Source organism: Ceratotherium simum, chromosome 3, assembly GCF_057802395.1.
Source record: "Ceratotherium simum simum isolate JZ-2026a chromosome 3, ASM5780239v1, whole genome shotgun sequence".
Taxonomy (NCBI): domain Eukaryota; kingdom Metazoa; phylum Chordata; class Mammalia; order Perissodactyla; family Rhinocerotidae; genus Ceratotherium; species Ceratotherium simum.
Window position 1 is genome coordinate 71,793,762 of NC_141902.1, and position 15,040 is coordinate 71,808,801.

A 15,040-nucleotide genomic window follows, 5' to 3' on the forward strand; every position below is an offset into this window, starting at 1 on the left:
TGTCCTCAGGATAAGGTTCGAAGTCCTTAACATGGCTTCTCAGAGCCCTCTGTAAACTGGCTTCTCAGGGTGCCCTGCACGACAGCGTCACTGAACAAATGCAGTAAGTGCATCTCTCGCCTGCGTCTCCGTGCCTTTGCACACGCTGTTCCCTCTGTCTGGAAGGCCCTTTTCATTGTGTCCCCTCGGGTGAACTCCCACCCGCCATCAAGTTCCGGCTCAGATGTCCCTTCTTTCTACTCCTGTCTCCTCCATGCTGTGCTCTCCTCTAACTCTTGTCTAGACCAGCTGCTGCCGCTGAGTGGACCCTCCTTTAGGACAGGGACAAGCTCTCCTCTTCTCTGCCTTTCCGTCACTTTTGTTGAGATGGGATTGAATGAATGAACTAACAATTGTTGAACATCTAGTCTGTGAGAGATGTCGTGCTGGGGGCTTCACCTGCATATTTCATCTAATCCTCGCAGCCCTGGGAGAGAAGGATTGTTATTCCCATTGCAGACGATGGGGCTGAGCTCAGAGGTTAAACAAGTTGCCCCCGTCCCCCGGCTTATAATTGTCATGATATCCAACACTCATTGAGCAGTTACTATGGGCCAGGTGCTGTTCTCGGCGTTCTCTGTGTATTTACTCATATCATCGTTGCACGGGCCTATGCAGGGAATACTATCATTAGATCCATTTCACAGATGGGGAAACTGAGTTCTCGGGGGAAGGTCATGCAGCCAGTAAGAGGTGGAGCCAGGCTTTGAACTCAGGTAGTCTGGCTTCAGGCTAATGAGCAGACCTAGGATTTGAACAAACCCACGTGGGGAGAGTTGACCACGTGTCAGGAAAGCCATCAAGCCATCCTTGCAGTGCTTCTGAGGGTCCCCAACTGTGGGGTAGGCCCAGAGTTCCATCTCAAGTGCCCTGGGGCTCTGCCCACCTTCTGGGGAGGGTTATTCTTCTGTTTGAAATGCGTGGTTGTCATTCTGATGGCGCCTTCCCACCTTGGGCCCAGCTGTGTGCTGTCTGGCACCGCGGCTGCCTGGGCGTTGGTTCCAGTGAGCTTGGCAGCTTCATGGCTGACCCCTGTCCTCCTCTGTTCCAGGGCACTGCCAGGGGGACGGTTACCGCATCGGCTTTGGCCAGTGTGCTGGGAAAGTGCTGCCTGCTGTTTTGCCAGTGTGAGATCTCCCTGCTGTCCTGGAATAAGGGCTCAGCTCCCCTGGGGGACCAGGGGCCCCCTCTGTCTGTAGGCCTGGTTCTTCATTCAATAATAAATAAAGCCATTGTCTTCCATCTCCATGCTCTGAGCCCTGTGCTTTCATAGTATGCAACGTCCACGCATGTTCTTGATTTGATCCAGTGGGTCCAGGTGTGTATTGCTTCCTTGGGAGACATTCATTAATTGTTTACTCATTTTTATTAGTGAGGCTGAGGGTCTGTGTGGGGCTTTCTCATCAGATATCTGAGGCCTCCCAGTATTCCTGGAATACGGAAGAAGAATGGCATCTGTATTAGGATTAGGGTCCTCAGAGAAACAGGATCAATAGGATGTGTGTATATATATATATAGAGAGAGATTTATTTTAAGGAATTGGCTCTTGTGATTGGGGAGGCTGGCAAGTCTAAAATTTGCAGGGTGGGCCAGCAGGCTTGAGATCTAGGGAAGAATTGCAGTTTGAATCCAAAAGCAGCCTGCTGAAGAATTCCCTCTTCCTCTGGGGACATTAGTCTTTTTCCTTTTAAGGCCTTCAACTGATTAGATAAGGCCCACCCACATTATGGAGGATAATCTGCTTTACTCAGTGTCCACCAATTAAAATGTTAATCTCATCTGAAAAATACCTTTACAGCAACATCTACAATAATGTTTGACCAAATATCCAGGCACCATGGCCCAGCCAAGTTCACACATAAAATCACCCATCCCAGCACCCCACACATCAAGTATTTCTTGGGGCTGACTGATGGGCGTACATGGGGTACAGACTTGGTTCAAGGGCCCTGTAGCTGTGTTAGCATGTTATAAATCCTGGGCAGACCCCCCGCGTCGGGTGCACACACCTGAACTGGGAGAGGGCAGAAAAGGGGCCAGGGGCTAGCTTTTCTCCCCTCACAAGCCTGCCAGAGTCAGGACACTGAGCCCTGCCCCGTCTCCTCGGCCCCACCCACTGCAGACAGGTAGCCCCAATCCCAGCCTCATTCCTGGTGACCACAGAGGGGGAGGCTGCCCAGTGACCCTTCCTGGATCTGATGGACCCCACGCCAGGGCCTGGGAGGACGATTGAGCACACGGAGCCTGTCCATCAGATTGCACCATTCATTTGTTCAACAAACCTCTATCGAGCACCTTCTCTGTCAGTCACTGTTCTAGACACAGAACGTGCAGCAATGCACAGAATAGCCCAAACCCCTGCCCTGTGACGCTTCTGTTCTAGTGGAGGGAGATAGACAATAAGAAATGGACGAGGAAAAGATACATAGTATCACAGATGGGGATAGGTCCTCTGGACCATTGGGGACATGGACGTTATTATATGCAGGGTGGTCAGAGAACAACTTAGAGCTTTAGGTTCTTAGTACTTTTCTGCCAGAGAGTTGAAGTTGGTGAGGGAGCAAACCAGACTGATATCTGGGGAGAGAGTGCCCCAGGCAGAGGTACCCGCCAGTGCCAACCCCTGATGATGGAACATGCTTCTCATTTCCTGGAACATCAAGGAGGTTGGTATTTCTTACATAAAAGCTTCCTGGGGCCAGGAAGTCTGGAGTTTGTATGGCAACTCCACAGTGTCATTAAAGACCCAGGCTCCTCATCCTCAGCACATGATTTTCGTTCTCAAAGTCACCTCATGGTACAAAGGGCTGCTGGAGCTCCAGCCAATACACCCAACTTCCAGGCCTGCAGAAAGAAAAAATAAAGAGCTGGAGGTTGGAGGGATGGAAGGGCAGAAGGGTCAGCTGAGTTAGGTTCCTTAAGCAGCCTTCCTGGGCGTCCCGTACCACACTCTTCTTGCATTTCATTGGCGAGAACTTAGTCATATGACCACACCTCATTGCAAGAAAGACTGGGAATATATATATATAAATATTTTTTTTTCTAGTTTTACAATTTTTATTTTTATCTTTATTTTTTTATTTTATTGAGGTCGTAATAGTTTATAACATTGTGAAATTTCAGTGGTACGTTCTTATTTGTCAGTCACCATACATACGTGCCCGTTTACCCCTTATGCCCACCTCCTAACCCCCTTCCCCTCTGGTAACCACTGATCTGTTCTCTTTGTCCATGTATTTGTTTATCTTCCACAGGAGGACTGGGAATATATTTTTTTTAGCTGAACACATCGCTTCCCCAGTTAAAATCTGAGTGTGGTTGCTAAAAAAGGGGACAGTGTGTACTGGGAGCAGCTAGTAGTCCCTGCCACCCACAGGCTGGGGAGCATCGTGCTCTGAGCTGAACTGCTCTTGCACAGCTGACTTTATTTCGTGGAGCTGCGCCCTGGGCTGTATTCTCCAATGCTGTGCTGATTTCAGTGGAAATCCTGTATAATGCAGACATCACCAGGGTCTCCCAGACTCCTACTGTCTGGATGAGATTGATCAAGGCACTTCTTCTCTGAATTTGGAAGGCTAAAGCCTTCCCTGGAGTTTTTCTGAATTCCTGGGGGCTTCTGTTCCCAGGGCACCTCCGCTCCTGTTGACTCCCCTGAAATCCCTCTTCTCCACCCTGCATTCTGAGACTGTTCCCCTAGATCTGTCTCCTGACATCAGTCTGTGCAAGACACCCATCTCCTTTTCCTTGAAAGCCCTCACCTAAATATGGCTAAAAGGCTGCTGCACACAGCAGAGCTTTACTGGAGGTCCCCGGGTCATGGGCAAAGGTCAGTTAGTCATTATTAATCCACTTGGCCCCACTGGCACCAGAAAATGCTGATGTCAGCTATTGAGGTCACACACTTGGCCCGTCATGTTGCATTTAGTGCGCTCAAGGGGGCTGGCGATGCTGGGAAAACCCACTGGATCGGGCCCTGGAGTCTGAGGCACGCACAGGACAGGTAGAGACCAAAGTAATAGATGTTAATATGGGTCCGGCCCAGGCTTTCTCCAACAGTGACTCCCTGAACTTCACGACCGTGAGCCTCTTTGTTTCCAGTCTCCATCTCCAAAAGGGCCATTGCCGGCCGCAGATGACAAGTGAATTTAATGGTCTTTAGTTTGGGGACTGAGCTTATTGCAACCTATCTGTGTGTAATGATATGAAAGAGACAAAAAAAGACTTTTATGGCCTAATTTTCTCTTTTTAACCCTGGTATGTTAAGAACTAGAGGCATTGTGGCCGGATGGATGGAACTGACAGATCTGGTGATGAGCATTCCCAGACACGTTGGCCATAATTATCGTTATATCTTCCCTATTAATTCATGTTTCATTTATGCTTCCTGTCGTTAACCAGCAGCCATGGTGAGTACAAACGGATGAATATGCAGTCGAGAATAGCATCCATTTTAAACTTTACCTGCCCAGGAGGAGCAAGCCCAGAGGTGTTTCTGGCAGGATAGGGCCTGCTGGAGGTTATATTGGAGGGTGTTGGGGGAGCCGATTGGACACACGGGCACTCCACTGCCCTGGGCCGGGCAGGCACCGTGTACCAGGGGCCGGAAGCCGCTGTCTGTGCTGTGCGAGGAGCGAGGAGAGAGGAGCCCTATTGCTTCCACCATGGGACTTCCCTGCCCTGCACCCTCTCACCCGTGTTGGTTTGCCTTTGAAGTGCCTGTTGCATGTTTACAGCTCTTCTGAGGGTGAGGCCAGACTGGGGTCAAGACGTTTTTGAGGACAAGGGAACTTTAGGATTTTAAGTGTCATAATTAATATTATCTCAAAGATTCCTGACCCCAAAATGGACCTCAAAAGTGGTTATATTTTTAACTTTTTTTCTTTCTTTAGTTTGGAAGCATATTCCTTTTAAGAACTCCAGAAAAATTAATGTGGCAGGGTTGTATTCCACAGTATGAAGTTGTTTCCTGAGTATCCCTCTCTCTCTCTGTCCTCTCCCTCCCACTGCAGAGAGGTGGGAAGTGACTCAAAGAACCACAGCCTATGGGAGATGGACGACAAGTGGATGCTTGCTTTAAGAGTCTGTATTTTGTATTTTTCTGCTGTTAGAGAGAGCAGAAAATCAGACTAGGGCCAGTCTCCTTTTGAGACTGTCTGTCAATAGCATCATCCCAAAGCTGGACCACTAAGTCCTTTCTTGAAACAGGATCTGGATGGCATATCTCTGTGTCTACTGAGGACTTGATCCCAGAGATAAATAGACCATTGTTGTCTGTGATGATCTGAGCAATGTCTGCCTTCGCTGGGTTTTAAGCTCCTGAGGGCAGAGTCAGCTGTTGCTCATGGAAAGTTCTTCAGTACCTAGGACAGCGCCTACCTAGTACATAGTAGGTACTCAATGTGTACATGTTAAATAAATGAATGACTATCTGGGACATCACTGGGGTCAGGGATTATGTCGTATTCATAGGTCCGCCCCTAATATGTGTGGGCTTAAGTCAAGAGTACACATGGGGGCCCACTTATGTTTCAGTATTTAAAAGATATAAGTCAAGCTGTGAACTGTTAAATAAAATACATTCTATTCTCCTACTTTGACATATGTTTTCATAATTACAAAACAAAAATATTTGCACAGCTATGGTTTTTATATGATTGAAAATTGGCAAAATATCAGATATAACTTAATTTAACTATCTTGCCACTTGAAGAGTGTTGGGATGACTTACAAATTCATGAATTGTTTTATATTTTTTTAAATAAAATTTTATTTATTTTTATTTTTTATTTTTTCCAGTAATTTTATTGAGTTCATAATGGTTTACAACATTGTAAACCATTTTTGGGTGTACGTTATTGTTTATCAGTTTCTAGATAGACTTCATTGTGCTCATTTCCAGTAGTCTAATTATTGTCCGTCACCAAACATATGTGTCCCTCTACCCCTTTCACTTCTCCCCCCAAACCCCTTTCCCTCTGGTAACCACTAATCTGTTCTCTTTATCCATGTATTCATTATTTGCCACATATGAGTGAAATCATGCAGTATTTGTCTTCCTCTGTCTGGCTTATTTCGCTTAACATCATACCCTCAAGGTCCATCCATGTTGTTGCAAATGGGATGATTTTGTCCTTTTTTAGGGCCTAGTAGTATTCCATTGTATGTATATACCACATCTTCTTTATCCATTCATCTTTAGAAGGGCACTTAGATTTTTTCCACGTTTTGGCTATTGTGAATAATGCTGCAATGAACTTAGGGGTGCATAAATCGCTTTGGATCATTGATTTCAAGTTCTTTAGATAAATACCCAGTAGTGAGATAGCTGGATTGTATGGTATTTCTATTTTTAATTTTTTGAGAAATCTCCATACTGTTTCCCGTAGTGGCTGCACCAGTTTGCATTCCCACCAGCAGTGTATGAGGGTTCCCTTTTCTGTACATCCTCTCCAACATTTGTTATTTTTTTGTCTTGTTAATTATAGCCATTCTGACAAGTGTGAGGTGATATCTCATTGTAATTTTGATTTGCATTTCCCTAATAATGAATGATGTTGAACATCTTTTCATGTGCCTGTTGGCCATCTGTATATCTTCTTTGGAAAAATGTCTGTTCATATCCTCTGCCCATTTTTTGATCAGGTTGTTTGTTTTGTTGTTGTTGAGTTGTGTGAGATCTTTATATATTTTGGAAATTAATCCCTTGTCAGATATATGATTTGCAAATATTTTCTCCCAATTGGTGGGTTGTCTTTTTGTTTTGTTCATGGTTTCCTTTGCCTTACAGAAGCTTTTTAGTCTGATGTAGTCCCATTTGTTTATTCTTTCTTTTATTTCCCTTCTGTGAGTAGACATGGTATTTGAAAAGATGCTGCTAAGACTGATGTCAAAAAGGGTACGGCCTATATTTTCTTCTAAGAGCTTTACGGTTTCAGGTCTTATATTCAAGTCTTTAATTCATTTTGAGATGATTTTTGTGTATGGTATAAGATAATGGTCTACTTTCATTCTTTTGCACGTGGCTGTCCAGTTTTCCCAACACCATGTTTTGAAGAGACTTTCCTTTCTCCATTGTGTGTTCTTGGCTCCTTTGTCAAAGATTAGCTGTCCATAGATGTGTGGGTTTACTTCTGGGCTCTCAGTTCTGTTGCGTTGATCTGTGTGTCTGTTTTTGTGCCAGAACCATGCTGTTTTGATTACTATAGCTTTGTAGTATATTTTGAAGTCAGAGATTGTGATACCTCCAGCTTTGTTCTTTTTCCTCAGGACTGCTTTATAAATTTTAAGATTTAAAATTCGAGGTCTTCTGTTGTTCTTTATAAATTTTAAGATTCTTTGTTCTATTTCTGTGAAGAATGCCATTGGGATTCTGATTAGGATTGCATTAAATCTGTAGATTGCTTTAGGTAATATGGACATTTTAACTATGTTTATTCTTCCAATTCATGAACATGGAATATCTTTCCATTTCTTTATGTCTTCTTCAATTTCTTTCAATAATATCTTACAGTTTTCACTGTATAGGTCTTTCACCTCCATGGTTAAATTTATTCCTAGATGTTTATCCCCTTTGTTGTGATTGTAGATGGGATTGTATTCTTGAGTTCTCTTTCTGCTAGTTTGTTACTAGTGTATAGATGCAACTGATTTTTGTAAGTTGGTTTTGTACCCTGCAACTTTGCTTTGGTTGTTAATTATTTCTAATAGTTTTTTGGTGGATTCTTTAGGGTTTTCTACAGACAGGATCATGCCATCTTCAAACAGGGAGAGTTTCACTTCTTCCTTTCCAATTTGGATCCCTTTTATTTCTTTTTCTTACCTAATTGCTCTAGCTAAAACTTCCAGTACTAGGTTGAATTGGAGTGGTGAGAGTGGGCACCCTTGTCTTGTTCCTATTCTCAGAGGGATGGCTTTCAGTTTTTCACTGTTAACTATGATGCTGGCTGTGGGTTTGTCATATATGGCCTTTATTCTGTTGAGGTACTTTCCTTCTATACCAATTTTATTGAGCATTTTTATCATAAATGGATGTTGGATCTTGTCAAAAGCTTTCTCAGCATCTATTGAGATGATCATGTGATTTTTATTCCTCATTTTGTTAATGTGGTGTATCACATTGATTGATTGGCGGATGTTGAACCATCCCTGCATTACTGGAATAAATCCCACTTGATCATGGTGTACGATCCTTTTAATGTATTGCTGTATTCGGTTTGCCAATATTTTGTTGAGGATTTTTACATCTATGTTCATCAGTGATATTGGCCTGTAATTTTCCTTCTTTGTGTTGTCCTTGTCTGGTTCTGGTATCAGGGTGATGTTGGCCTCCTAGAATGAGTTAGGAAGTGTTCTGTCTTCTTTAATTTTTTGGAATAGTTTGAGAAGGATAGGTATTAAATCTTCTTTGAATGTTTGGTAGAATTCTCCAGAGAAGCCATCTGGTCCTGGACTTTTCTTTTTGGGAGGTTTTTGATTACTGTTTCAATCTCTTTACTTGTGATTGTCTATTCAGATTCTCTATTTCTTCTTGATTCAGTTTTGGGAGGTTTTATGAGTCTAAGGATTTATCCATTTTTCTAGGTTATCCAGTTTGTTGGCATATAGTTTTTCATAGTATTCTCTTATAATCCTTTGTGTTTCTGTGGTAACTATTGTAATTTCTCCTCTTTCATTTCTAATTTTATTTATTTGAACCTTCTCTCTTTTTTTCTTAGTGAGTCTGGCTAAAGATTTTTCAATTTTGTTTATCTTCTCAAAGAACCACCTCTTAATTTCATTGATCCTTTCTACTCTTTTTTTTTGGTCTCTACTTCTTTTATTTCTGCTCTTTTTTATTATTTCCCTCCTTCTGCTGGCTCTGGGTTTGTTTGTTCCTCTTTTTCTAGTTTCATTGGGTGTAATTTGAGATTACTTATTTCAGATTTTTCTTGTTTGTTGAGGTGGGCCTGTATGGCAATGAATTTCCCTCTTGGAACCACTTTTCCTGCATCCCATAACAGTTGGTGTGCTGTAATTTCATTTGTCTCCAGGTATTTTTTGATTTCTTTGTTGATCCAATAGTTGTTTAGTAGCATGTTGTTTAGTCTCTGCATATTTGTGACTTTTCCAGCTTTTTTCATGTAGTTGATTTCCAGTTTCATACCATTGTCGTCAGAAAATATGCTTGATATGATTTCAATCTTCTTAAATTTATTGAGGCTTGCCTTGTTTCCCAACATATGGTCTATCTTTGAGAATGTTCCATGTGCACTTCAGAAGAATGGTTATTCTGCTGTTTTTGGATAGAATGTTCTATATATATCTATTAAGTCTGTCTGGTCTAGTTTTTCATTTAGGTCCACTATTTCCTTGTTGACTTTCTGTCTGGATTATCTATCCATTGATGTAAGTGGGATGTTTAGGTCCCCTAATATTATTGTGTTGCTGTTAATTTCTCCCTTTAGGTCTGTTAATAGTTGCTTTATATACTTTGGTGCTCTTGTCTTAGGTGCATATATATTCATAAGTGTTATGTCCTCTTAGTGGAATGTCCCTTTTATCTTTATATACTGCCTCTCTTTGTCTCTCCTTGCATTTTTTATCTTGAAGTCTGCTTTGTCTGATATAAGTATGGCAACACCTGCTTTCTTTTGCTTGCTATTTGCTTGGAGTATTGTCTTCCATCCCTTTACTCTAAGCCTGTGTTTGTCTTTAGAGCTGAGGTGTGTTTCCTGGAGGCAGCATATTGTTGGGTCTTATTTTTTAATCCATCTAGCCACGCTGTGTCTTTTGATTGGAGAATTCAATCCATTTACATTTAGAGTGATTATTGATATACGAGGGCTTAATACTGCCAATTTATCTCTTGTTTTCTGGTTGTTCCGTATTTCCGTTGTTTCTCTTACTTTGTATTTCTGACTGCCATTTCAGTTTGGTGATTTTCTGTGATGATTTTCTCAGTTTTCTCTTTATTTATGATTTGTGTCTCTGCTCTGATTTTTTTGTTTAATGGTTACCATGAAGTTTGTATAAAAGATCTCGTACATGAAAGAGTACATTTTCTGATAGCCTCTTATCTCCTTTAGCCTAAGCAGGTTCCATCCCTTTCCTCTTCCTCTCCTAAGTTGTTAGGTTGTTACAAATTATTCTGTTTTGTGTTGTGAGTCTGTGACTTAATTGAAGTAGTTATAGTTATTTTTGATGCTTTCCTTCTCTTTATCTTTTATGTTATAATGAAGTGTTTGCTAACCTGCTCTGATAGAGAGCTGCAATTTTCTGATTTTGTCCATCTGTTTATCTCCTTGCTCAAGGCTGTCTAAACCTTTGCCTTTTTGTTTCAGGTATGAGGGTATCCTTGATCATTCTTGTAAGGGAGGTCTAGTGGCGATGCACTCCCTCAGCTTTTGCTTATCTGAGAAAGCTTTTATTTCTCCATCATATCTGAAGAGTAGTTTTGCTGGATAGAGTATTCTTGGTTGAAAGTTTTTGTCTTTCAGTATTTTGAATATATCATTCCAACCTCTCCTTGCCTGTAAGGTTTCTGCTGAGAAATCTGCTGAAAGCCTGGTAGGGATTCCTTTGTAGAGTATTCTCTTCTGCCTTGCTGCCCTTAATATTTTTTCTTTGTCATTGACTTTTGCCAGTTTTGCTATTATATGCCATGGAGAAGGTCTTTTTGCATTGACGTCATTAGGAGTTCTATTCGCTTCATGTACTTGTAAGCCCAGTTCCTTCCCCAGGTTTGGGAAGTTCTCAGCTATTATTTCTTTGAACAAGCTCTCTGCTCCTTTCTCCCTCACTTCTCCCTCTGGAATACTATATTCCTTATGTTGCATTTCCTAATTGAGTCAGATATTTCTTGAAGACTTTCTTCATTTTTTAAGACTTAGTTATCTCTCTCCCTCCACCTGAAGCATGTCTATATTTCTACTCTCTAAATCACTAATTCTGTCCTCCATAACATCATCTCTGTTTTTTAAGGTTTCTAGATTGTTTTTATATGTCATTCATTGTGTTCTTCATCTCCAGAATTTCTGTTTGTTTTTTTTTTTAATAATTTCAATCTCTTTGGTGAAATATTCCTTCTGCTCATTAATTTTACTCCTGAGTTCATTGAACTGTCTTTCTGAGTTTTCTTGTAACTCGTTGAGTTTCTTTGTGACAAGTGTTTTGAATTCTCTGTCATTTAGATTTTAAATTTCTGTAACTTCAGCATTGGTTTCTGGAGACTTGTCATTTTCCTTCTGCTCTGAAGAGTTACTGTAGTTTTTCATGGTGTTTTATGAACTAATCCTTTGCCAAGGCATTTGTAGTGGTATCAGGTCGCAGATTCCACTTGCCACCTCTGGGCAGCAGCGGGGAGCACGAGCTGTGTTTTCTGAACCCCCCTTGGCTGCTGGAAGTTGTGCCAATAGGGCTCATCTGTGTTTGCCTGCTGGTCGCAGCCACTTGGCAGGTCACACATGCACACGCAGGTGCTCTGGTGTGGAACTGCTGCCTTGGCTAGGGACTGGCCGAGCTGGTGTGCTAGGTGGGAGGGGAGGGGCACTTTCTTTTGTGCACATGAGCCTGCTCTGAGCTCACGTGCAGTTCACCTGGGCTGCTGCGCTTGGTGGGGTCACCTCTGCAGTGGCTGACCTGTGCCAAAAGTGAAAACATTTGTGCACAGGCCTGCCTGCCCCCCACCTTACTGTTGCATGCTGGCTGCTGTGTGAGGACCCATAACCTAGATCACTGCTGCTGGGGAGGGTGAGGGCATCCACTCACCTCCTTCCACTGCTTCCTGGGGATCCAGTACCCCCACTTCAGATGTATGGCTGCATGGATCTCTCAGACATCCTATTGTGCTTTGTAGGAAATCCTCTGTTGGTTAGTGAATGTTCGTTTGGTTGTAACTTAGCGGGAGAGACTAAGGGAACAACTCACTCCACCGTGATGCTGACCTTGCTCTCAATATTGCTTCTTTACCGCCATCTCTGGACCCCACACTGTTTTTGATATTTTTTGTGTAAATGAAGAGACTTTTTCATTTCACACTGCTAGTGAATGGCAGAGCTGAGACTGGATTCTAGAATTTTGAACCTCTAGGAAAACACTTTTCTCAGGCTGGCAAATTGTGATACAGTGGTTGGAACTTTGATTTTGACCCATGGAATTGAGCTTCTCAAGGGCAGGGCTGTGCCTTACTCATCTTTGTGTCCAAAGCCCCTGTTACAAGCAGCTGCTCATAAATGTGTGTGGCATTTTTCTCACAAGGTTCCCTGTTTCATAGCTATGAGCTCAACACCAAGCTCTTCTTTCAAATGATATTAGAGCTGTATTTGGTAATCCAAGAGAAGGAAAAAACCCACATGCATAAGGATGTTCACTTCAGCACTGTTTATGTAGCCCAAGGTTCAGCTTCCTGGGGTCATCCAGTCCTTTAGGGTCACTATTCCCTTAATATATGTTAGTAGGAGGCCCAAGCCCCCATTCTACCTATAGGATGAAGCCTAACATCTCCCCAGTTAATGGACTGACTGGTGTGAAATGGGAGTGGCTTATAATATAGAGTGTAATTACTGGGGAAGGGGTATATTGACCAGCTGCTTCTCTGTGTAGTCAGGCTGAAGGAGTCTCAGTTCTGTGGTCCCTCTTAATTATGTGTATTAGGCAAGAAGACACTCTTTTTCTTGGAGGAGGGAATGCGGTAGGACTTAGCAAGGTTGCCCCTGTCCTTGGTGCAGAAGAGTGTAGAGACAGTGGACCAAACTGCGTAAGAAGCCCAAGGGACATCAGGGACAGATACTCCAATCCCCTTTCCCAAATATTCAAAGTTAGAAAACTGGTTTTGGTGCACTAGTTGGGCCATGCCTAAGATCTGAGGGCAGGGAAGAACACCAAGGGCCTAATGCGAGTTATTCTCCTTCTGTCCCTCCAGATCTACTTTCCATCTTTCCCTGTGCTGCTGTGTCCTGGGAGGATGACCTCTTTGAATGACATCACCCAGGCTAATGCTTCTGGTTGAGATTGGGCAATGGAGGCACAGGCAGAGAGTGGAATGCAGAAGGGGAAAGAAGCTGGCAGTGTTTATTCTCCTGACTCGTTTCCTGCTGCGCTATGGTTTTAGGGTGGCTGTGACCCAGTGTGTTCCTCTACCTATGGCCCAACAGTGCTTGCTGGATTCTGTATCACTGTTCCCTCCCCAAGCAAGGGGTGGTAATGGCTTCTCATTGTCATCAATCCTATATTTTTCACCATTCCTTGCTGGTTCTCTTATCTCTGCCTACACTTCTTTTTAAAAAAAATTATTTTATTGAGGTCATATTGGCTTACAGCACTGTATAAATTTCAGGCGTACATTATTATATTTCAGTTTCTGTGTAGACTGCATCGTGTTTACCACCAGTAGTCTAGTTTTTATCCATCACCATACATATGTGCCCCTTTAACCCTTTTGCCCTCCCCCTATCTTCTTCCTCTTTGGTAACCACTGATCTGTTCTTCTTATCTATATGTTTGTTTGTTTATCTTCCACATATGAGTGAAATCATATGGTATTTGTCTTTCTCTGTTTGACTTATTTTGCTTAGCATAATACCCTCAAGGTCCATCCACATTGTTGCAAATGGGATGATTTTGTCTTTTTTTTTACGGCTGAGTAGTATTCCATTGTATATATATACCACATCTTTATCCATTCATCCATTGATGGACACTTGGGTTGCTCCCACATCTTGGCTATTGTGAATAATGCTGCAATGAACATAGGGGTACATAAATCTTTTTGAATTATTGACTTAGTGTTTTTTGGATAAATACTCAGTAGTGGAATAGCAGAATCATGGTATTTCTATTTTTAATTTTTTGAGAAATCTCCATGTTTTCCATAGTGGCTGCACCAGTTTGCATTCCCACCAACAGTGTATGAGAGTTCCCTTTTCTCCACATCCTCTTCAACACAACAAAGTTATTTCTTGTTTTGTTACTTATAGCCATTCTGAAGGGTGTGAGATGATATCTTATTGTAGTTTCGATTTGCAATTCATGAATAATTAGTGATGTTGAACCTCTTTTCATGTGCCTGTTGGCCATCTGTATGTCTTCTTTGGAAAAATGTCTGTTCATATCCTCTGCCCATTTTTTGATTGGGTTATTTATTTTTTGTTGTTGAGTTGTATGAGTTCTTTATATATTTTGGAAATTAACCCCTTGTCAGATATATGATTTGCAAATATTTTCTCCCATTTGGGGGATTATCTTTTCATCTTTTTTTTTATTGATGTTTTAATGGTTTCTAACATTGTGAAATTTTGGGTTGTACATTTTTGTTTGTCCATCACCACATATATGACTCCCTTCACCCCTTGTGCCAACCCCCCACCCCCACTGCCCTAGTAACCACAGTCCAGTTTTCTCTGTCCATGTGTTGGTTTATATTCCACATATGAGTGAGATCATACAGTGTTTGTCTTTCTCTTTCTGGCTTATTTCACTTAACATAATACGCTCCAGGCCCATCCATGTTGTTGCAAATGGGACGATTTTGTCTTTTTTTATGGCTGAGTAGTATTCCATTGTATATATATACCACATTTTCTTAATCCAATTGTCAGTCGAGGGACACTTAGGTTGCTTCCACTTCTTGGCTATGGTGAATAATGCTGCAATGAACATAGGGGTGCATAAGCCTCTTTGGATTGTTGATTTCAGGTGCGTTGGATAGATTCCCAGTAGTGGGATGGCTGGATCATAGGGCATCTCTATTTTTAATTCTTTGAGGAATCTCCATACCGTTTTCCATAGAGGCTGCACCAATTTGCATTCCCACCAGCTGTGTATGAGGGTTCCTGTCTCTCCACATCCTCTCCAACATTTGTTGTTTTTTGTCTTGGTGATTATAGCCATTCTAACAGGCGTGAGGTGGTATCTTAGTGTTGTTTTGATTTGCATTTCCCTGATGATTAGTGATGTTGAGCATCTTTTCATGTGCCTATTGGCCATCTGTATATCTTCCTTGGAGAAGTGTCTGTTCATTTCCTC

The 15,040-nt window shown here is 42.1% G+C and overlaps 1 protein-coding gene across 2 annotated transcripts in view; it reads left to right on the forward strand.

Annotated features, from left to right (window-relative positions):
• FAH (fumarylacetoacetate hydrolase) overlaps nucleotides 1-1,287 on the forward strand; it is a 37,663-nt gene extending 36,376 nt beyond the window's left edge. For both annotated transcript variants that reach the window (XM_004421896.2, XM_087428787.1), the window contains one exon: nucleotides 1,091-1,287. In XM_004421896.2, coding sequence (XP_004421953.2) covers nucleotides 1,091-1,170 — 80 coding nt within the window. In that variant the 3' untranslated portion in view covers nucleotides 1,171-1,287. The remainder of the gene's footprint in view (nucleotides 1-1,090) is intronic.
• Nucleotides 1,288-15,040: the final 13,753 nt, after the last annotated feature.